The sequence below is a fragment of the Uloborus diversus genome, chromosome 2 (assembly GCF_026930045.1).
Source record: "Uloborus diversus isolate 005 chromosome 2, Udiv.v.3.1, whole genome shotgun sequence".
In the NCBI taxonomy this organism is placed as follows: Eukaryota; Metazoa; Arthropoda; class Arachnida; order Araneae; family Uloboridae; genus Uloborus; species Uloborus diversus.
This window is the reverse complement of record NC_072732.1, coordinates 24,369,477-24,394,710: the sequence shown is the minus strand read 5'-3', so window position 1 is coordinate 24,394,710 and position 25,234 is coordinate 24,369,477. Positions and strand designations below refer to the sequence as shown.

The 25,234-nt window shown below is 32.1% G+C and overlaps 1 protein-coding gene across 1 annotated transcript in view; it reads right to left on the bottom strand.

The window, feature by feature from the left end:
• LOC129217782 (CLIP-associating protein 1-like) overlaps window positions 1-25,234 on the bottom strand; it is an 86,044-nt gene that overhangs the window by 26,489 nt on the left and 34,321 nt on the right. The window contains exons 15-25 of the mRNA XM_054852125.1: window positions 24,189-24,265; window positions 23,413-23,523; window positions 23,136-23,303; window positions 20,334-20,497; window positions 19,365-19,443; window positions 19,139-19,285; window positions 15,313-15,399; window positions 11,872-12,002; window positions 9,288-9,606; window positions 5,854-5,932; window positions 2,374-2,422 (exon numbers count right to left, since the gene is read on the bottom strand). Of these exons, the coding sequence (XP_054708100.1) occupies window positions 2,374-2,422; window positions 5,854-5,932; window positions 9,288-9,606; window positions 11,872-12,002; window positions 15,313-15,399; window positions 19,139-19,285; window positions 19,365-19,443; window positions 20,334-20,497; window positions 23,136-23,303; window positions 23,413-23,523; window positions 24,189-24,265 (1,411 nt within the window). The remainder of the gene's footprint in view (window positions 1-2,373; window positions 2,423-5,853; window positions 5,933-9,287; window positions 9,607-11,871; window positions 12,003-15,312; window positions 15,400-19,138; window positions 19,286-19,364; window positions 19,444-20,333; window positions 20,498-23,135; window positions 23,304-23,412; window positions 23,524-24,188; window positions 24,266-25,234) is intronic.

Below are 25,234 nucleotides of genomic sequence, written 5' to 3'. Positions count from 1 at the left end.
TCATCAAATTTCCCTGATTTACGTTATCAATGATAATGGTTTCCTTTCTTTGCCCTACCTGAAAAGGATTGCATATTAAATAAAATGCAGTGTTTAGAACGGTTTAAGCTATTAATTAAAAATATATTTTGAAAAGATGATTTTTTTTTTTTGGTAAAAATAGTGTATTGAAAATTATCGGCAGAGAAATATTGCAAGAAATCTAAAACAAATACTTTACTTCCAGGAACCAGTTAACATAAGAATTCTATGAAATTATTAAAACCACTCTTGAAGACATATCTAATCATGATAAAACTAAAAAATTTCAATGGAAATAACCTTGAACTGAATTTTTAAGCAGTATAATTGTTGCTGCAAGAATGACAAGTGATAGTTAAAGTATAGAAGTAATGTAGTTTTACTTACGTAAATAGTACTGCCATGTGCAGGAAAACGGCAGTATCTGCAGACACTGTATAATCACATCTCATTAATTTTACTTTTTTAAAACAAATAATTGGTGGAAAATTCGTAAGGAATCAAAATACTTCATTTTGCAAGGAAAAAAAATTTTTTTTCTTCATTTGATCAATTTTCCCTGAATTTTTGTTATTTTTTCAAAATTCCCTGATATTTCCCTGAGTGATAAAGTTCCCTGACTTTTCCCTGATCTCCCTGATCTGTCGCCACCCTGCATAATGTGTTTTTTTTCCAGATAAGTATATAATCGTTATCAAGGGCTCTGTACTGGCCAAGAACTTATGTTTTAGATTTTTTACAAGATTCACCTTTAAACTTTCAACTTGTGTTTTTAGGTTTGAGAACGTTTTTAATAAATGTTTAATTATATTTTGCCATTGGAATGCTTTATTTTGCAATAAGAGCTGCACTTTTAAGAACAATCTGGTTTATTTTTATGCTAACACAATTATTCAATTGAAAGCTTTGAATCAGGGTGGCAGTACCAAAAACTGTTTAAAACTCAATTTTTCAGAAACGCAGTGAAATTGCTATGAGGAATACAATCCTTTTTATCTATGCAACTCAATGTTTGCTTGAGCTCTCTCTCTCTCTCTCTCTACTGTGCACTTAAAATTGTGTTCAAAAAGTTGTGCTCAATCTAGAGATTTTATTTTTAAAAAACAGGGATTTAAAGGGTACTGTACTAGAAGATTCTAGCTATTATGTACAACTTCCATTTCTTCAAATTTAGCTCCTAATTGCAATGAAGAATACACATAAGATTTTAAAGGACAAGACAAACACATAACGGCATAATCATCTAAACAGGGTTCATACTCGATCTGGAAGAAAAAATTCCATGACTTTTCCGAGACTTTTTCAAGACTTCATAAAAAATTTTATGACCTTGTTACATGAAGAGAACAGTACCATTTAATATTAAACTTGTGCGAATTTTTGGAAATAAGCATTAGCAAAATTTCTACATGAATGCCACTACCTCATCAAAGCACTTACTTGTGATTGAAAAAAAAAAATCAGTATACTCCTAAAAAACTAAACTATTCTTATTTCCTTATTTGTCTTCATCATATAAACTTAGTAAATTAAAAGTACAGTGAATGAAATATAATGATGCTTAAATATCTAATATTTTTTTCATAAACAGGAAGAATGATAGTGAATGGGACAAAGGTTAAAATTCAGAAGGTTGAGGTTCATAAATTCCAGAACATAATGTTTGATTCCTGACATGGAACATAGAAGAGGGATGCATGGATTAGATTTGTGGGCCGCATGTTGGGTTCTACTCTTTTTTAGTGTATCGAAATTCCTCTATTTCTGTGTTCTATCGCCTAACATAAGATCTTAAGCTTCTAAAACCTTTGACAAATTTAGATAAACTTAATAATTAAGTCTTTATGAGTGATAGAAAAGAAATCGGATGCAATTGATTTGCGTATTTTGAGTGGGCATAGCAAAATCAGGACTGTGCAAGATCGCAACGACAGAATATAAAATACATGAAATGTTGAAAATAATGGTAAATTTAAAATTAGTGTTGTCCATGCACTAAAATCACACTGCAAAAAAAGACGTGCGGCAGCTACGGAAGTGGATGCAATGAGATTTCAAAATTCAGATTTCTTTTTGGGATCATTTTATTTTTCAGCTTTAATAGCTTTTATGTGCAATGCTGTTGAATCACTAATGCTCTTTTACCTACTGTTACTTTTTCTTTTCCCAGGACATTTTTCCATGACTTAAAATAAAATTCCATGACTTTGAATGAAAATTTAAATTTTCCATGACTTTACCAGGTATGAAAAAATTTGCTTATATTTTTCCATGACTTTCCAGGATTTCCATTACCTGTACAAACCCTGTCTAAATGAGAACAGAATGATTAAGCGGAAAAAAAATTCTTACCTTGAACTTTGATTCAATTCATCTACAATGGCATAGATGGTTTTATGATCTGCAATTATAAAAGAATTAATATTAAGTTTCAGTAACGTTTTTCTAAATTATACTCATAGAAGTAGCAACAATCATAACAACACTGTAAATCATAAGAAAGCTCTCGTTAAATTCTCAAAATGCAAAATTTGCTAAAGAAATTTTTCCTACATTTCAAATTGACTATGTTCTTCAGCGCCTTAATTTCCCTATTTTTAAAAAAGAAAAAAAAATCCCAACTGCATATTAATTTTTGAAGCTTTTGTTGCAAAAACAATACTTTCGTGCCATGGTCAGAGGAGTCATTTCCACAAACAACTGATTTTGGTAAGAGTAGCTAATCTTGCTCGTCATGGATTATCTCTCATTTTTTGTGTTGGAAAATTATATCATTAGATCATGGAATTACTTGATTGATGATATGTTGCTTAGAGGAAAGGGAAAGCAGATATAAAAGCATGATTTTCCTTCGTTTAATAAAATAACTCTGTTTTAAAAAATTAAATCGCAAAACTTTAACACAATGACAGATTTGATACAGATAAACAAATACAAATTTCTGTACAATGTAGTACAGAATCTTGCACAAATGTGCATTTTAACTTTTGAATTCCTTCAAACTTCAAGAAAACACATACAAATGATTTTCAAAAAATAAATAAATAAATAAATAATAATAATAAGAGAAATTAACAAAGTAATAGATCAAAATATCTCCCACCCTGCAGCAAAGAGGGAGATCAAAAAGATTGGGGGAACAAAAAAAAAAAAAGCGTGGCATTATTGATGAACAATCTCTTTACAACAATTGCGTATCAGAGACTAAGTTTGCCACTTGAAGTATATTGTGCTTATTCAACATATAAAATTATTTTACCTTTTTTTAAAATTTTGCTCGGATTTTTATTTTTTAAAAGTTTAAGTCTATAAATGATTACTGGAAAGCAAAAGAGAGGTGCAAAAAATTGTGACAGTGCAATGATGAGCACAGGAATCGTAAGATCATTTTCAGAACCTGAATTAAATGCATTTGCAGGAATAACATAAGAAACAAACTATTTTAAAGTGCAAATATTGGATTGCAATGTTAAATTTTTGTATATGGTAATTTGTCTGAAGCAGTGGAACAGCTACAGAGCATTCTACTGCCAAGTAAAAAAGAACTCAGTCTCCAACTTAAGTTGCACAAAGAAGAATATGCTTCTCTTTCAAAGAATTGAGGAACAAAATAAATAAATAGATGAACTGATTATAAAGTTCATTTCTTGAGCCTAGCACTTAATTTTGAGCAAAGGCAGTATGAGAGCCCTATAATCTTTTGAATTCTACTGATTATGAAAAATTCACATTAAATTGAAAAGAAGTGTGAGGGGCTGACCTACCATTTAAATTAAGCCCTGGTTAAAACGAGCTGATGTGTGCATCACATGACTTCCTTTTACTCCAATTTAATGTCATTTTCTCATTATTGGCAGTTTTAATATGATTTAATAGTTTACTCTCTAAATATCACCAATAGTGGTCAAATTGAAACCAGATTTCAAAAAAAAAAAAGAAATCGCCAAATTCGTCGCCAAGTTGGCGACCAAAAGACTGGTGAAATATCATCAAGTGTCCACCAAATTATAACACCACATGAGTTTACATCGAAATTAACAATGATTTCCACCCAAAAAGGGGTAAAAGACCCCCTTTGAAGCATACGAATGCAACCAAAAAGGAAGGTGCACAACTAGACCGCACTAGGAGTCTATGTACTAAATTTCAACTTTCTAGGACATTCTGTTCTTGAGTTATGCGACATACATACACACATACATATGTACATACAGACGTCATGAGAAAACTCGTTGTAATTAACTCGGGGATCGTCAAAATGGATATTTCGGGTGTCTGTACTTTCCTAGGCACATATCCACGTGTGGTCAGGTTGAAAAAAAAACTCAACATTCATATGGGGGTGAGCAAAATGGAAATTAAGGCCGATTTTTGGGTGAAATTTTTTTCGTGAATACAATACTTCCTTTTTTGTTAAAGGAACAGGGTTCATACTCTATTTGAATGAAAAAATTCCATGACTTTTCCAAGACTTTTTCCATGACTTAAATGAAAATTTTCATGACTTCGTTATACAAAGAGAATTGCACTATTTATTCTCAAACTTGCTAATTTTTTGGTAATGAGCATTAGCAAAACGTCTACATAAATGCCACAGTCTCATTGAAGCACTTACTTCTAATAGAAAATATCTAAGTGTACATTTAAAAAACTAAACTATTCTTATTTTTCTTCATCATATAAATTTAAGTAAAGTAAAAATGCAGTGAAACGAATATGATGATGCTTAAATGTCTAATATTTTTTAAAAAACAGGCAGAATGATATTGAATGGGACAAAGATTGAATGAGTCATCACTAAATTTCTATAAATTTGCTACAAAAGTTGCCTTTTAGTGTCAACAGTGCCTTTTATCATCCACGTAACCTGACGGTATTTTGGTCCTTTAAAGCAAAGCCACATAGTTTAGTTTTTATGTTTCTAAACCAGATCTTTTTTGAAAAAACCATTAAATAATGAATCAATCTTCTGACTCAAAAGTATACTTGTTTTGTTAACAAATTTTCAAAATGCATATAAATTAATAGGTTCAGAAATTCCAGAACACATTTGATTCCTGACATTGAACATAGCAGTGGGTCGCATAGATAAGTTTTGTGGGCTTTATGTTGGGCACTACTGTTTTAAAGTATTACAATTCCTCTTTTTCTGTATTCTATCGCCTGACTAAAGATATTTATTTTCTAAAACCTTCAACAACTTAAGATAAACTCTGATAAATTTAATAATAAAGTCCTTATGAGTGATGGAATCGAACTCAGATTCAATTGAATTGTCTTTTTTGAGTGGGCATGACAAAACTAAGAATGTGAAATTTTGCTACTACAGAATATGAAACATAAAATGTGTTGAAAATAACAGAAAATTCAAAATAAGTGATGTTCAAGCAGTAAAATCTCATCCCAAAAAAAGGCAAGCATCTGCGACAGAAGTGGATGCAATGAGATTTCAAAATTCAGATTTGATTTTTGGATCGTTCAATTTTCCAAATTTAATAGCTTTTATGTGCTATACTGTTAAATCACTCAAGATTTCTAATGCTCCTTCAGTTACTATTACTTTCTCTTTATCCAAGACATTTTTCCATGACTTGAAATAAATTTCCATGACTTTCAATGAAAATTTCAATTTTCCATGACTTTTCCAGGTCTGAAACTCTGTTATCTTTTTTCCATGACTTTCCAGGATTTCCATGACCCGTACGAACCCTGAAGGAAGTAAAAAGAGTTAAAATTATTTCAGATTGTTCCATTGACATAATCATTCCAGTTTTTCTCTCCCCAGAAATTATAGAATGGAATATATCCTAAGAGCAATAAAATGTCAATTACTGTCATTCAACAAACCATCTATTTCATTTTCAGCCTCTGGATTTTCCGAAAACTCCCTGTCGAACAATAATGCTCCCTCCTGAAATTCAAAATAAAAATGAATCACTTACATTGAAAAACAAAGTGGCTAGCTACACAAGTATAAACATACCAATGGAAATTACACTGATATAAATTAATAATGATAGTACTTTAACAGTAAATTTCCAACAATTATGTGAACAATGAGCGATCCGAGAGAAAGCAAACGTGGCAATATTCAAATAAATCTTATTATAATCTTAGCTAAGATATTTTACTATTAAGTTCAACAATACATAGTTTTAATGGGCAATGTGTTCTCCCAATGAATGCATTATTGGGAGAAGGGGACTTGTACAGTTATAGAAACCAAACTTGTGTTCTCTTATTAGTAACTAGCCGCCTGCGGCGACCAGCTGGTCCGCCTTTTTACGCAATTCGCCTTTTCGGGCCAGGGTTGCCGCCTTCGGCGGCTGATTAGACAATTTAGCGACGGTATTAATGTTTTTCTCTATATATCAATATTATCATTCGCCTTTTTACGCCAACGTTGGCTTCTTCAGCGGCTGCTTAAATACATTTTGTGCTGAATAAAGTATTTTCTAGATCTATCTCCCGTTATGTCCTTTGTAATATTTTTAAAGGGGGGGAGGAAGGCACAAAGGGACTCTTCATGCAAATTTTGTCGGAAAATAACAAAAAGCACTTCCACTTTTATGTGAAAGCATTGTTTTTTCAAAGTCATGGTGTGTGTTTGTGTGTGTGTGGGGGGGGGGGGGTCATTGATCCCCCGTTGAAATTCCTCGATTTCTTACTGTCCATCTACTGTATCCACCTCTATATTTGTCCACATATAGTTCCCTCTTTCTCTCTATCTATCTATCTATACGATCCATTCATATCTACCTCTGATAGTAAGTAACAATCCTTTTCTATGTAAAAAAATAAAAAAAAAAACATTTTTTGCTCACTTAATATCATCTCTCTATCTACCAAACCTAACCGCCAATCCCTACAAAAATCATGCAAAATACCGTGGGCTTTATTTATTTACTTAAAATTGCATGCAAAAAAAGGCTCTAAGTACCCATAAATATAGCAAAACGTCCAGAAAAAAAAAAAAAAAAAGTTGGGAAAATAAAGATATGAAATCTTTGAACATTGGAAAAAAAAAAGTGAAGAGAAAGCAAACGATTTCAGTTAGGCCACGTGATTAGGAAGTGCGGAACTCAGCCGGCAATGCTTACAGGTCACGTCGTGTTCTGCATTTAAAAAATTGTAATAAAAAAACTTTTACGTATTTTTAAAAACTTTTTTCTTCTGAAGGGGGCGGAATGTTTTTACTATTACCAACTAAAAGTTTGGAATTGAGGGCTCATTACTTTTTGCAGGATGGGTTTCGAAAAAAACTAAATCCAGAAAAAAATGCAAAATAAAGGTTTTTTCAAAAATTTATAAAAAATACAAAAATTGCTCTATCTTCAAAATTTTTTCATTCATCCTATTTAAAATTAAATTTCCTACACTATAATACAAAAAATATTTTTGTGGTGCGATTGGTTCGGAGTTTGTGAGGTAAAAAGTACTAAAAAGTGCAAAAAAACGCATAAAACATTAAATAACTTTTTTTCTAATTAAAATATCGAAAATCGAAGCCCGAGGTGCACAACTTCAGCAAAAACTACACCTGTATACCAAATTTCATCTTTCTAGGCCTTACCCTTTTCCCGGGACGCGCGCCACACACACACACACACAAACATCTTATTTTATTATATGTAAGATCACAATTTTAATTTTGACATTAGTTTTCAGCAGGGGATGAAACTCATTGAGGCATTTAGAAAAATATATGAATGCATTTGTTAATGCTTCTACGGGCATCCCCGAGCGATTTGGAGGAATGCATAGGGTCTTGGCTCTTGGTTTCGCCAAGCAACCGTCAAGCCCTCGTTTTCAGAGAGGTGTGTGGAAAACCATCCATCGGCAGATGGGCAGATGCCCTTCAAATGTTGTTAGTGGAAGCAGCCATAGGGTTCTCGCTCCCAATCTTTTACAATGGTACAAGCATATCCTATTCTTGTTTTAGTATCTAATGCTAACTTGTAAATAAACTGTTTGTTTTACCAACAACTCATCAATGCAGTCAAAATCCTAAAATACAGTCCACTGCCCCAAAATTAGTTTTTCCCCTGATCCAGGAGGTTTCAGCATTAATAATCTTCAATATTTTAATATTTTGCCACAGCTCCCCTCCCCCCTTTTTTTGCTAAAGAACTTTTGAACTCAGCTTAAACCCTGCTACAAAACAATACCAAATTATTAAAACATGTTCCGTTATAGCCTTTTTATGTATATTTAGATTATTTTTAATCATTAAAAAACTAGCTTTAGTGTACTTTGAAATAGGAGGCATGGAGAACATGAAGATAGATTAAAAATAAAATCATAGTTTAAAAAACTAAAAAAACATGCTTTCGTAGCAAAATGAACTAAAAAGTGAAAAATAATCTTTGGATGATAGTAGTTGACCAATCACTTAATTTTATGTAATACAAAAAACCATGGGGTGCTGTCTATTTACATTTTTGCTTGGACAACAAATGGAAGAAATTCAAGACAACTGATAAGAAGCCCCGCACGCTTTTTTGTATTACATTAAAATTAAGTGATTGGTCAACTACTATCATCCGAAGATTATTTTTCACTTTTTAGTTCATTTTGCTACAAAAGCGTGTTTTTTTAGTTTTTTAAACTATTACTTTATTTTTCTGTTTTTTAGTCTTATGTTGGAGAATTATCAGGCGACGAAATTATTTATAAAACGAGTGCGAGGTAATATCTTAAAGTTAAGACAAGGGCACCCCAATGGGAAGCTACTGTGAGTCATTGATGTATAAATGCGGAAATCATATTTATATTACTTTGAAAATTTGAGATGCATTTGAATAAAAGTTTTGTTCAACAATGGTCTGATCAGTAATGAATTTCCAATTGAAGGCTCACCTAAATTTTGGCATGAAATTAGTTTAAAACAATTATATTTCATGTTCTAATTACCTTGGAACATTGGAACAAATTTTGTCTGATGCTGAAAAATTAAAGGTTTTTGTAGATATTTTTAAATAATTTTTACGAGCATTTATTAATGTATTTTTTTTAATTTTTCCTTTTTCATTGTTGGACTTATGCCAAAATATTGATTAAAATCGGAGGAAACTAACAATTAAAAGAGTTAATTAATTTGATTATAGAATATTGCATTGTCATCGGGTCTGAGGTCGCGTGCCAAATTTCAAAAGAATCCGATCGCAGGAAGTGGGCGAAATTTGAGCTGCAATATTCCGTTACAAGATACATACATACATACAGGTGAAGCTAATAAAAGCGTGTTAAAAAAAATAGGGACTTACAGTTCTGGGAAAATTCATGCCTGTGTAATCAGAAGGAGACCTTTTCGTGGGAGAAGAGTCTGCACTGGAGCCCAGCTCCAAGCGATCCATCAGGCTGTCCAATCGGCCATCTAAACTGTTGTGTCGAGAACCAATGCTGTGAGATGGTGACTCCCGAATTATTTTGTCAGAAATTTTGTCATAGAAATCATCTGATTTATATTCTTCAATTTCAGACATAGTTTTTTTCCACGAATTACTAAACTCTTCAGGATTCAGATTTTCCGTTTCGTCCACATCAAAAGACCGATTCTGTGGGGTTCCTCCATGGCTACGAGGCCTAAAAAATTAAATATCAATCACAAAGCATATTTAATAACACAACTATTAATAATAACTGTAAATCACGTCTTGCTTATAAAATTTATCATTCTATTCCAAAGTATGTTAAAAGTCAAATAAATTGCAGAAAACAATTTAAATTGCAATATACATTGTTATTCATAGTTCCTTTAGGAGGTTCAAAGTGTTATAGTAAAAAAACTAAGATGCATACAGTATATAAGAATATTTTAAAGCATGAAGAAAGAACTCAAGTTTTATTGCATGTCTTATATTTCCTCTATTTCTTGATCACAGCGTATTCATTCAACAAAGTAAAAAATACAAAGCATTGGGGATCTTTAAAATGTACCATTGAAAAAAACATTAGTTTATTTAAACGAAAAGAGTTACTTCAATTTTTAAATTCTTTTACTACATAATTTTCAAAAGTCTAGCCCCTCACACACTACAATCACAGGTGTGATGCTAGAGTACACTAGGTTCTATATTATCTTTCAACACAAAATGAGAAGATTCATAAACTTTTCTAATTTGCGACACCCTTTGAGGAATTAAAAAGTCGTCACGACACACTAATCATCTCCAATATAAATACGTGGATAATACCATAGACGCTTCTCCTCATTTCTCCCTGCAGCACCTAATTTGAGAACCCCAGAAGTAATGCATAAGCATAGATCATGAGTGAGGTTACTGCCATTGGTTTGTGCCATACTTGAAGTTTAAAAGCACGACTGAAATTCTATCTCTTACTTTTATAAGTTTTTCCATAGATTGACAGTTTGCACAGTAGTCAGTAGTTGCACTTGAGCAAAAAAAACCAATTTAACTGCCATATCAGGAAAATAGTTGAAAACATTATTACAGTCTACCTCGATTATCAGTGTGTCCTTTTCGTTAGCGTAAAAAAAAAAGGTTTTAGAAAAAAAAATGCGTCATAAAAAACATTTAAAAGTTGTTACAAATAAAAAGACAGAAAATTGTCCAACAAAGCTTTGATCATAATGTTATTACAGCAACAAGAATAAGGTCAATTGCTATACCAAAATGAATGAAACAGCTCGTAAAGCGAAAATCTACCAGTGACTACTATAGTAAAATAATTGAAAGAGGCATGTACTGTCAATAATAGCACTACACTAGTTATTTTAATAAATATGTTTTGTTTAGCTTTAATTACAATCATTTACCATTTTAAATTTATCTTATATTATTACAGAACATAACTGTATTCATACATAATCTCTACATGTCTGTGTGTTTGAACTCGCAAAACTCGAGAACTACCCGGCCGATTGCGCTGAAATTTTAACAGTTTATTCCTTTAAGTCCTGAGAAGGTTTGCAGACCAGTTCGAAAACAATTCGATGAATAGTTCTTCTTTTATTCCAATTTACGCACAATTTTCACATAAATTCCCGAATATAGGGGTGAAAAATTACTTGCACATATTAATATTACATATTGTTCGAAAGGGTAGAATTTTCCGTGTTCTACGCTATTTGTTTCAATGCTCTAGCTTTATTACAGCGGGAGTTATTTGCGTTTTTAGCTCGAATTTTTTTAGGCTTAGCTGAAATTTAGGTACTACTTTCTTCATTAAATAAATCCATAAAAAGCGAAGGAATTGTCCCACACCTTTCTTTTTGATGCCATTGGAAAAAGCGACATTTTTTACTCCAGATCTAACTCGACCTACGGTCGAAAAAATAAGCTTTTATCTCGAAAGGAAAAAAAGTTACAAGCCTTTTAAAATCAAGTTTAAGAAATCTCGATTCCATTCAAATTGTGAACCATTTTCTTTCGCATATAATTCCTTAAACTTATTTTATTTTGTGTTTCCATGGTTACGCATTTTAAATCCATCTTTCTGGATTTAATTTCTTAAAAATATTTTAATATTTGCCGTCATTGTTTGGAAGGAAAATCATGATGTTTAATTTTTAATTTATTTTTTACGCCTGATTGTTGAATATACGTCACTTGACACAATTTTTATTTTCAAGTAGGACCGGGCAACGCAGCTAGTTATATTATAAAATACTAGTTTCAAATTATCTGTGCCACTATTCCCATTAACTAGCCAGGAAAATCCATATACGTATGTGTATATCCATATGTATAACTTACAGAAAAATAATTTTAATTCTGCAAAAAATAAAATCTTCATTTCCTTTATCATTAAAATGTTGATGGCATCTTAAAATGCAGCAGAAGCAAAATAAAAGTCTCTAAACAATGAAATTGTGAGTTTACATACCAAGGATGCCCAGAATTTGGAGACTGCAGGTGGGACATCACAGCGCAAGGGGATGTTTTATTGCCAGCAGACCGAGGGGTGTCTGGGTTAGAACGTGGATATCGAGAATGTAGCAAGGAAAATGCATTATCCTGAAATAAAAAAGATCATTTACAAACTAAAAGAGAGCAATGTAGGAGGGGGGGGGAGGATCTTACTGTATAACATAGGGTTGAAAATATGATCTTTTCAAAAACATCCAATATTTTGACATATATCGGATATTTTCAATCAGTGTAAACTAGTGTCTTGAAATAGTAACTGCATCCTCAAATCACTTAAAATTAATGCTCCTTTCATATTATTTAGTTATAAATATACATTTTATGTAACAATTTATGCACTTTAAATGGTATTTATACATGAATGATAGTCACAATCATTGGTAAAATGTGATAATTTAATGTTTCAAAAATAAAATATAACATTACTAATACTGTGAATTATATTAGATATTGAGTGCTCTGTAAAACTGATTACATTCATGCAGGTGTCCTGTAAAAATCATGGAAAAACATCCCTGTATCATACACATAAATATAAAAGAACATGTAAAGATAAAACATGAAAAAGTTATTTAAAACCATGTTATTTTAGAACAATTGTTTTTATTTTTTTTAATTATTGTCATTGTAATATGTAATGTTTTATACGTATTTTATAACTAATACATTACTTTAAATTTTTATTTATTTTAATTGAGTTATATAAGCATTAGCTGTTTTACTCATTTTTCTGTAGCTACTTTTACAAAATTGTATAACTCAGAAATAAAAAACATGCATTAGTCAGTGCACTGCTATAGGACATTTTCCTGTTTTCTGATCAACTGTTAACTTAAAACTAGTCCTTTTTATCATATTAAAATTGCTACATTACTAATAATTCTCTGAATCTTTACTACTTAATAAAGCTGAAAGTCTCTCTGTACGGAAGATGTCTGGATGTCTGTGACGCGCATAGTACCTAGACCGTTTGGCCGATTTTCATGAAATTTGGCACAAAGTTAGTATGTAGCATGAGGGTGTGCACCTCAAAGCGATTTTTGGAAAATTCGATGTGGTTCCTTTTCTATTCCAATTTTAAGAAAAAAAATATCATAAGATGGACGAGTAAATTACGAAATTATCATAACGTGGAACCGTAACATGGGCACAAGCCAATTGGCGAGATACGAAATTATCATAACGTGGAACCGTAAGATGGGTACAAGCCAACTGGCGAGAAAATTCACCATACATTATTTGTAAATATACAGGCGAACCAAAAGACCTTTTGATTTTTCTATTACGGGCAAAGCCGTGCGGGTATCACTAGTATTAAATAAAACGAGACATTATATTCTTACATGGCATCACTGACATATTAACGTCACATTTTTGTTATTTTAATAACAAAAAACATGATTAATATAATTAATACACATAATCTTTATATTGCAAATATTGTAGTACAGTGAAACCTCCCTGAGCAGCCACCCCTTCATTCAGTAAAATTCCAGCGGTTCATTTGGGGGTGGCTGCTTTGAAGGGTTTTCGTCACAGTTGCGATATAACATCTATAAAACGTAAGCAAAAAAAAATAAGCGTGAGTAACATTTTTACTCACTCGAACATTATCGGATTTCATTAACAGCCAGTAAGACTTCTCCTCCTTGAACTGAAAGATTCTGATCAGAAACAGAAAGTGAAAAGATTTTCCAGAAAAATGAGAACGACGCATCCGCCCGCGGCCGTTCAGAAGGTTTGGGTGGTCGTTGCTAGGGGTATTTTTCATAGACTAATAATAAGAGTAGACCGAGCTATGGCAACCCTTTTGCTGCTCATAAACCAAACCATGTGACTGGTGGATATCCTGGCAACAGCGGGCGTTGATCGTAGCAGACCATCAACGCGAGCGAGAAATAAAATAAATAGAATTGATGGAACACGGAAGAATGATCTTTTATGGAGTCCGATTTGTAAATTTGTTATTCTAAGTTGTAAATATTTTATTAATATAGTGAGTTTTTCGTATAGATCGTATTGTGCATTTTCTTTAGTCAATTTCAATAACTCTATAAGCAATTAAAGATGCAAGCGCCCAAAAATAATCGGCAAACTGTAAGATGTTTACCTAAACTTTCAATTTAAGATACCGATTAGTACATTTTTGCGTTAACGCAAAACGTTTATGCCATTACGTTCACGCCAACGCTGACGTTGCTGTTCCAAATGAAATAAAAGTTACTGAAAACTGTGATCAAAAACTAATGCCAAAATAATGCATAACTGAAAGAAAAACAGTTCAATCTTTGCACCTGGAAAAAAAAAATTATAATGAAAATACATTACGTCTTAAAATACATGACGAGTGCCAAACTATAGATAATGTTGCCATCTAGCAACCATGCCGTCATCAGCAAGTCTGGGAAAGCTCGGTCTACTCTTATTATTAGTCTATGGTGTTTTTAACATTAAGTCTGTGGACTAAAGAATTCTGTGCCATAAAAAATCGGTCGTTAAGATAGGTGGCCGCTAGAAGAGGTTTCACTGTACCAAAAATAAAAAATATCACGATATTTACAAAATAAATATTAGATATATATTGTACTATATACCATGATATATATATTGGCAAACCCTGTAAAAGTACAAAAAAATTCATAAAATAAACAATTTTCTTCAAATTTAAGTGTACATGTTAAAACACTATTTAAATTAAGTTAGACAGTTAAAAATTCAACACTCCTATCTATTTAAATTTTGAGGGTATATTGTGATACAGAACTAAACGGTCAAAGCTTCACCCCTGGTTCAGTAGAGATGAGGAAATTTTATTTCACTGATAAGTGTTTTTTTTTTCTTTCAAAATCGAGTGTGTAAAGGAACTTAGAACTATGTGATGTTTATTTCTTTCACCTCTTATGCTCAAAACAAGTTAAAAATAACAAATTACATAAAACTCCCATTTTAACATGGAAAATGTATGAAATAAAATTTGTACCATACTGCATGTTCTAACAGAAGTTTCGATATAAATGTACACAAAGAAATATAGAATGATCAAGTATTAGTTAAAGCATTAATACCAAACATTGCTTTCTACATTACAATAAAATGATTTTTTGTGTAGTAAATGAATGATTTTGTGATTAATGAACAATATTAATCATTATTTACACAATTAAAGAACATTTTAAGGAATAATACAAATATTGCTAGCAATGCGTTCCGTCTCATAAAAAAAAATTAAGGTTGATGTGGTTTTATTCTCATAATGAGATGTTTTAAATGAAAAGTTATCACACACGAATTTAATTCTCCATTACTAATTATGTTTCACAGGCAGAAAATTAAAATATAATGAAGTAGACTCAAGATACTTATGTTCTATGAGATGCAATTTTTACAATTAGCTTACTTTGTATGCTTTGGGCAGCTGATCAACCAGTTTTGAATATTCAGCAGCATTTAATGAAAATAAAGCTACAAGAACATCTTCACTGTACTAAAATAAAAAGGAATGCTAATGAATTCATGGGAGTCAATAAAAACATGAATAATACAGTATTGGCTTTGCAACTACAAATCATAAACATCTTGTACATATAGTACAGCAACTATCAGTGGCGGCAACTCAGGGGCTGGGGGGGGGGGGGGGCAACTGCACATCTCCCCCTTTTCTGGTTCATTTATTTATTTTAATTTCTAATTTAGGTACCAAAACTAACTAGTATGTTGTGGCCATCACGAAACTTTCTTCTATATTTTTCTTTTTTTTTCTGATCCCTCCCCATGCTTGACGAGGAAGCAATATTCCCAATGAAAACAAAATTACACATGCAAAAACTTGACGACCATCCCAATGTCTGAATTATTGCAAAAGCAAAGCAAAGAGCGAAAATTGAAAGTTATTTTAAAATCCTTGCTTGAATGAATTACAAATATTTTATTTGTTAACAAACATAAGATGCAATATTTAAAAATTTTAAATCATTGAGATAATTTTTCCGATCATTTCCTTACAATTAAAATCACGCGAAATACGCAGACGACAATCTATTACGATTTATCTTTCTTATTGTTGCATTAATAAAGCTATTTTTATTCGCAAAAAAAAAAAAGAATCAACACCTCTTGGAGCGATTGGCGTCAAAATTGAACCAAAGCCTGTTTACATATGGATTCACATATATTCCAAATTTCAACCAGAACGTAGCATTACTTTTTCAGATAGGGCACTCACAATGGAAAAAAAGAACAGGTTATTGCGCTTCCTCCTTTTTAGCTGCTGATACCAAAACAAAATCAGTTCTTATACCCACTAAGGGCTACTTGCCGATAAATTTTTCTTTCATTCCGTTCATTATTTCTTGAGATACAGCAGTCACAATTGACGACAAAAAACGTTCTATAGCTCAACCCCCGTTTGAGTTATTGACACCAAAATTGAATCGGCACCTGTTCCTGTTAATGGCAACATATGGACCAAATTTTGTTTGATTCCGCCAGTTACTTCCTGAGGAATAGCAAGCACTCGTAACTCAAAAAACGTCCCATTGCTCCACCCCCCTTGGAGGAATTCGTGCCAAAAACCAATGGGCACAAGTTCACATAGCGGCACATATGTGTAGCAAATTTCGTTCGATTTCATGCGGTAGTTTTTGCTGTAGAGCGGCCACAAAAAACTGGTCACACACAGACATGAATCACACACACATACACACACACAGACAGACAGACATTTTCCAAAAATAGTCGAAATGGACTCGGCACACCTCAAAACGTTCGAATCGGTCGAAATTCGAAATTCGAAAATTTGCACGAATCCAATACTTTCTTCTATATCTTAGATATAGAAGAAAGTAAAAATTTGAAAAAAAAAAAAAAACTAGTATGTTGTGGCCATCACGAAACTTTCTTCTATATTTTTCCTTTTTCTGATCCCTCCCCATGCTTGACGAGGAAGCAATATTCCTAACAGAAACAAAATTACACATGCAAAAACTTGACGACCATCCCAATGTCTGAATTATTGTAAAAACAAAACAAAGAGCGAAAATTGAAAGTTACTTTAAAAGCCTTACTTGAATTAATTACAAATATTTTATTTATTAACAAACATAAGATGGCAACAGTTAAAAATTTTAAATCATTGAGATAATATTTCCGATCATTTCCATACAATTAAAATCACGAGAAATACGCAGACGACAATCTATTACGATTTATCTTTCTTATTGTTGCATTAATAAAACTATTTTTATTCGCAAAAAAAAAAAAAAAAAAAAAAAATCAACACCTCTTGGAGCGATTGGAGTCAAAATTGAACCAAAGCCTGTTTACGTATGGATTCACATATATTCCAAATTTCAACCAGAACGTAGCATTACTTCTTGAGATAGGGCACTCACAATGGAAAAAAAGAACGGGCGATTGCGCTACCCCCCTTTTTAGCTGTTGACACCAAAATAAAATCAGCTCTTATACCCACTAAGGGCTACTTGTCAAAAAATTTTTGTTTGATTCCGTTCGTTATTTCTTGAGATACAGCAGTCACAATTGACGACAAAAAACGTTCTATAGCTCAACCCCCCTTTGAGTTATTGACACCAAAATTGAATCAGCACCTGCTCCTGTTAATGGCAACATATGGACCAAATTTTGTTTGATTCCGCCAGTTACTTCCTGAGGAATAGCAAGCACGCGTAACTCAAAAAACGTCCCATTGCTCCACCCCCCTTGGAGGAATTCGCGCCAAAAACTAATGGGCACAAGTTCACATAGGGGCACATATGTGTACCAAATTTCGTTCGATTTCATGCGGTAGTTTTTGCTGTAGAGCGGCCACAAAAAGCTGGTCACACACAGACGTGACACACATACATACACACACACACACACACATACATACACACACACAGACAGACAGACATTTTCCAAAAATAGTCGAAATGAACTCAGCACACCTCAAAACGTTCGAATCCGTCAAAATTCGAAATTCGAAAATTTGCACGAATCCAATACTTTCTTCTATATATTAGATATAGAAGAAAGTAAAAAACAGAACTCTGAAAATTTCAGATCATAATTATTTGTTTTACTTTGTATATCTGTTTACGAAACATTATTTAGCACAAGCAGTAACTTTTAGTTTATGTATTTATTGTTTAGATATTAGTAAATCAATAGTTTGACTTAAACAAGCCATACTTGCTTAATGAAATTGTTATCAAGTGCTTGTGACATCTGAAAATACTTTGGGTTAAATAATGTAAGTCTAATTCAAGTCTAACTGTTTCTTCGGGGAAAGTTTTGCGTACATAATTCATCAAAACCGTAAGAAAAACGTGAGCTGTTAGATTTACATCAATTACCACTCATATGCTCTCAAAAACAGCCTTAGCAAAATTTCGTACTTTTTTTTTTCTCTTTTCTTTTTTGCTGCTGCTAAAAATCTATGGCTTTTATTGGTCGTTTTTTTTTGCCCCCCCCCCCCCCACCCACTGTTCATTGCCGCCTCTGGCAAATATATGTTTTTCTGCTTTGTGCATGAAATCTATATTATGCTAATGTTGAATTCACAAGGAATCTTTTTTAGTTTTACTAACTGAAAGAACAGTACTCCAATTTCTGTGTCCAGAATGCAATTTGATAACACATAATATACAACATATACACATAAAAATACAACAAATGTATTAAGGGGCTCTTCATAAATAATGTCACACATTTTTTCAACATTTTTGACACCCCTTTTTGCCACATGTCAAGCTGTTTTTCACAAACATTCCTACTAAAAAAATTATTAATGTCACATTTCTTGTTACCCCTTCTCCTTGTCACTAACTCACAATTTCATGAACCCCCTCTCTTACAAAGTGTGACATGATTTGTGGACAGTCCCTAAGCAGTCTAAACATGCACAAGCAGCATATTATTATTTTTTTAATATCACTTTGTCAAAATACAAAAATTGAACAGAACTTTTATGAGAAAACTTAAAATCTTTTTTATTGGGCATTGTACTGTCCACATAAAAAAAGCAAAATTAGAACATAATTTACCGGCAAGATTTAAAAAAATTGTTAGTTATAAAAAAATCTTCATTCATATATATATATATATATATATATATATATATATATATATATATATATATGAAGAATATATAAAACTTAGAATCAAAAGAATCAAAAAGCTAGAAAAAGGTTCAAAAAGACCAACAACACATTAGTTGTCATTACCTTTCTAATATCACTGCCTTTTGGTTGAACGATCCAAGATATCATTTTCATTACAGCAAAACTCACTTCAGAATTGGCACTTGAAAATTTACCAGGATCCATTTCTGGTATCAAAGAGCTCAAATATTTCAAGATTGCAATTTTTTGCTGTAGGAAATGACGGAAATATAATACATGCAACAACATTCATACATTACTAGTTAATAAATTACTGAAGAAAGTTTACCTTTACATTAGGTGTCTGAGTTTGATCATTTAAGTACTTCATAATGGCACTAAATTGGTTTCCATATGGAAAAGATTCTCTGCAAAAAGGAAACATTTATTGAAACATAACACTACAGATAACATAGATGTAAATATTCAAAAAGAAGAAAAGGTTGAAAGTGTTTTACAGAATCTGAAGAATGAAAATCATGGAACTCTGCTAGCTAGTGAGAAAATCATTTTGCATTTTTTTTTTTCAACTCTCGGTAAACAAACTTGTTTGAAAAGAATAAGAGTTTTATAACATCAGATTACATTTCAAAAAATGCTTCTTCTTGGGTTCATTTAGATTACTGGTAATTTAAGTGATTAACTACACTTTAACGGGGCATGCAGTGGCACTATATCTTCAAACTAAAATTTTAATGAAAATTAAAAATAAATAAAGTCGTTTACATCATAATAAAACTTAAAAATTGATTATCGTGCATGGTGCAGAAAAGATAGGACACTGAAAACAACATACGCATTCTTCTGCTTGGGAGTGGAAAAGTAAGCTTATGTCATTTTAAAGCATTTTTGAAATTGAATAGCTATCTTTAAACATCTGCAACTGCTTTTCGATAATACTTATAATTTCCTAAAGTGGGAACAGTATAAAGCTTGTTGCATAAAATTAACATTAGTTTTTTTAATGAGGCTTTTTTTGGGGAGTGGGAGGTTAAATTGCTATATTTTCTTTTTAAGAATTTAATAAAAGAACAGAAGAACAAGAAAGGGGGAATTCCGGAAATCTGAAGATTGAAATTCATCGGATACCACCAATTCGTTGAAAAATTACATATATGGATAAATTTATAGTCAGTTTGAAGAAAGGATATGCAAATTTTTAGAAGTGCAACACGAAGTTGGATAAAACTAATGTTGTGGCAAATGTTTTTTTTTATTCAAAATTGAATTGATTGTTTGATAGTAAGAACACACTTACTTCACTAAATCTAGAGTCTTCTGAATCTTTGCTAGAACAGATCCTAGTATATCCGCACCCATTTTTTGAAATAAACGAGTCAGTAAAACATACAACCAGAACTGCAGCTCACTTTTATGTATACTTATAAGCTCATTTAACGCATCCAGAAAAAGAGAGAAAACCTACGACATAACAAAATGAAAAGTCATCAACAAACACAAAACACCAGATAGCAAATCTGTATTCTTTGAGAGAGAGTATATTTATCAATGACAGGCAAGTTTTTGATAGTTTTAACCTAGGTTTTTACTCACATGCCCAAAACTACTTTTTGACATAATTGTCGAAAATCTAACTTTCTGTCCAAAACTTATCAAAAAATAATATTAACAACAAAATTACTTCAGTAAGTGATTCTTAGTTTGATAAATTTAAATTTCATACAATAAAGGAAGCTTTTTTACTGCTACAGTGAAACCTGTGTATAACAATACTGTCTATAACAATAAACCTGTCTGTAACGATATTTTCCGTGGTCCCGCCAGAAAATATGTCAGTATTAATAATCAAACTGTCTATTACGATAACCTGTCTATAACCAGTCTTGCATAATATAGACGAACGCGCGAACGGCGTTCGCAGAAAATTTTTAGCTCTGCAGAAATTTTTTTTCAAACTGCTAACGTTGATTTAATTTTTTTTTAATGGAATTTTTAAGAAAATCCCAAAGTTTATTTCTGTTAAAGTCTTTCTCCAAAAGCCTTTTGAAGCACATGTGTAAAAAAAATAATGGTTTCGGCAGTCTTCTTCAGTTGGTGAAAAATAAGAACTAACTATATGTTATTGCAAAAAAAATTTAAGATATTAAAGAAAGATATTAAATTAGATTTAAAGATATTAAATTAGATTTAAAGCATTTTTTTTTTTTTTTGTTTCTTTCATATTTGAATACAAATTAAATTTTTTATTCAAGGATGAGTCAGGCAAAATAATTATTTGCAGAAAATTTTCCAGTTAGGATTTGTGTTTGCAGAAAGTTTTTTTTTTATCTAAGTCTGTCTATAACAATACTTTTTTTAGGTCTTAACAGTATCGTTGTAGACAGGTTTTACTGTACAGATTTTCAAAATAATCAGCAACAAAAAATCAAAATAATGACTGCTAATTCGTTTAATTCTCCTAAACGGAAAGTACAGATATACATTTGTCTGGATTAATTTGCCAACACACCCACTTAAATAAAATAGACAGCTATACCAAGAATTTACTTGCTAATTAAGTCCCATTTTAAAATTTTTCCCCTCAAAGCATGTGGTAACCAAGTTTCGGTTTTGAAGCTTTTGTATACCAAGTTCATTTTGGGCCAAAAAATTACTTTTCGTATCTGGTTTCAATTTAGCGTTGTTGACAATATTTAGCAAGTAATCCGATGAATCTAGTTAAAAATTTTGGGCAGTTGAAAAATCAATTTCTGTACAACACCTTTTTGCACCAAACTAGGGGTGGAAAAGTTGAAGTATTTTCTTGCTCACCTTAAGGCACAACTAATTGTATTTTGGCTCTTTTTGTACCTTTCATACAGTTTTTATGGAATTTCATATTGAGACCACAGAAGCTAATAAAAACATCATCTTTCTTTACATTTGAAAGCAAAATTCTCGGTACCTTTCAGTTGCAGGTACTTTACTTAATTTGCCGACATGCTTACTTTATCTACTTGTTTACTTTATCTCGTAACTGAAAGAGCATAATAATATTTACATCGTCTCCAAGTTTGCTCCCCTTTTTCTGACTTAACATTTTAATGACACTCCATGCATAGCTTCAAGGGTTGATTTAACATTTTGCTTTCTTTTTCCAAAAAATTACTTGGTGCATTATTAAATCAAACTTTTGACATTTTTTTCGGCTTTTTCGCTACTTGGCGGCTTATTTTACACTAAAATGTGTTACTTTAATTATTTGATGGACTTTCTCTCATTATTGCTATGAACAAAATGAAAAATGATTGCCAAGATATAAAATGAGCCAAGTGATGTATCCGGGGAAAAACCCGATTCTCTAAGTTCATCACACTTTTTTATAGTGTACAAAAATGTCTAAAATGCTTTTCATTCAAAAAGCATTGCTTCTAATTCGCGCACTTAAGTACACTCACCGCTGCTTTTTTGAGTTATTAAAAACATGTATTATTTATTAACCGTAACAGGACGACATAAGATTTTTAAAGCTCTTTGATTTACTGCTGTAATTTTACTTGGACAAAATGTCATTATCATTAATTTATGAGTAGAGTTCAAAATTTGCATAACAAAACTGATCTGAAATTCAAAATTCAAGATAACAGTTTGAAAATTTTTCATGCTCTAGTTTACAAATGGAATTTAAGAAAAAGAAACAGAAAAAATAAAAAAAAAATAAGCAACTTACCACTCTCTGTGTTAAAAAAAAAAACACCTCAAAATTAATAAGACCCAAAAATAAATAAATAAATAAATAAATATTCAGTAAGTTACAGCCCTATAGCCAGGGCTAAGGCAGAAATACATGAAATACACCGCCAGCTCAGTCATTTCCAGCCGAGGACTGCAGTTTTGTGCTTATTAGCACTCATCAGCCCGGCATAGGAAAGTGACTGAGCTGGGGGCTGATGAGTGCTAATAAGCACGAAACTGCAGTCCTCGGCTGGAAATGACTGAGCTGGCGGTGTATTTCATGTAAATAAATAAATAAATTAAAAAAAAAAACAAACAAATAAATAAATAAATAAAAACAAATAAATAAATAAATAAAATGAAACAAATTGTTTTAAGAACATACTTTAGTATGAGGGTCCATAAATATTTTGGTAAATATATCCGTAACTTTTTTCAGCTCTATGTGGGACAAGGTACGACCGGATCGGAAGTATGCCTGCAGTGCTTGCAGCCCCTCCTTGCGATCTGACCAATGAATACTGTGCAGGTTATGTATCACTTCATTGATATCCTACATTGCACAAGATAGACAAATGATATGCATAGTAATGATAACCAAACTGCAATAGAAATAGTTCATGTTTTCAATTAAAAATCAGAATCATATACGACTATCTTACATCCACACTCCTTCCAAAAGAGCTGAATGATCTGTCAGAACAAACACTAGACGTCTCGCTCTCATCGGACTGATCATCAAAGGCGTTGTATCTCCTACGAGTAGGTGCTCTCTGAAAAGTTCATTTATGTGTTTCAGTGGTGCTGCATAAATAAGAGTTAGCAATACTGGTTGATGCAATTATTGAGTAACAATATAGTTAGTGCGTCATTCCCCGCCAAATCGACAAGCCTCTGAAATTGACCCATCCTTGATTTCTACAAAATATACAGCTGTGAGTCGACCAACGTGATGATTGAAAAATATAAGTTTTTTTTAGGTTTTTTCATTACTTTTTTTTTTGTGGGAGACCTCTAAAGTAATCGAAAAGTGGCAAAAAGTGACATTTGGATAGTTACAAAAATTCATTTTTCTCAGTTTCCATAGGAGCTAGAGTATTGTACTAGATGTTATTTTGAAGCTTTTTTAATAGGCTTTCACATGATATGTCACTTCGCAAGGTTACGTGATATTAATATTTCAAGGACATGCAAATCATTATTTGACCTTGAATATTTTAGAAAGTTAATTTTTTTAAAGTCTGAGAAGCATATAGTTTCTGCTTACTAATGGGGTCCACGCGTGGTAAAAATTTCAGAATGGGACAGCAATGGGATCGTACTAAAAATGGATTATTCCTTTTCAATTAGCAACCCCACATTGGGAAAACTGCATTATTCGGCAGCATCGAAATATATCATAGTTAATTTTCAAATAATAATAATAATAATAGCTTACTAAGGCATCTGCAACAGCAACTTCAGCTTCCCTGCTTTGTTGTAGCACTTTCTCACCCATTAGTGGAGTTGCAGAGGCTAAAAATAAGGATTTTGTTTTTCAATACGAGTTTCTTGCTTTTAAACAGAATGAAAAACAAAACTAATTAAAACAAATTAAAAAAAAAAGAATTAATAATTATTAATGCTTCTGTGTGCGTCTACGAGTGATGTACACTAGGGGTCTTGGCTTCCCCAAGCAACCCTGAAGCCCCCTTTTTGGAGAGGTGAGTGAAAACCACCCTTCTCGTAAGATACTTAGCGGATGCAGCCATTGGGCTCTTGCTGCCAGTCTTAGATGGCAAGGATACAAGCATATCCTATTCTTATTTTTCATGCCTTTAGTGTAAATAAATTGTTTAGTTTTTTCATCAACGACTCATCAATGCAGTCAACAAATATCATATACAGTCCACTGCCGGAAAAATAATTCTCCCTAGTCCTGGCGGCATGAATAACAATAGAGTTTTTACTGATGAACAAATACATGCGTTAAGAAGCAATTTAACTAAAAGTTTTAAAGAAAAATTTAAGTTATTCAAACCACCATTGAACAAACTCTCTAAAAATGCAACAGTTGTGCCAAAAATTGGAGCATAGCTATGTAGTTTTCAAACTTTGGCACTATACTGTAAGTTATACTCATTATAATAATATGATGTGTCATCATTTATCCACTTGTTTTAGAAGTTCATTAAACTATTTGCTAGTCAAATGCCATAAGTTAAATCACAATGTAAATGGTAATTGCACAGCAAAAATTTAAAGATTTTTTCAAACTGTTGTACTCAAGGATAACTGTGTCAGAGATGAAACTTAGGGAAGACTTGGCATAAAGTCAGAGGTAATTGCCTTTTGGGTGAGCATTTAGATGTAATTGCCATTGGGGAAAAGCATTTTTGAAGCAGCATTTTAGGTAAGAAAGAAAACAATTCAAAAGAAACAGGAAAACCAGGACAAAATGCTAAAAACAAGAATATTACGCTTTTAGGAATATAGGGAAAACTT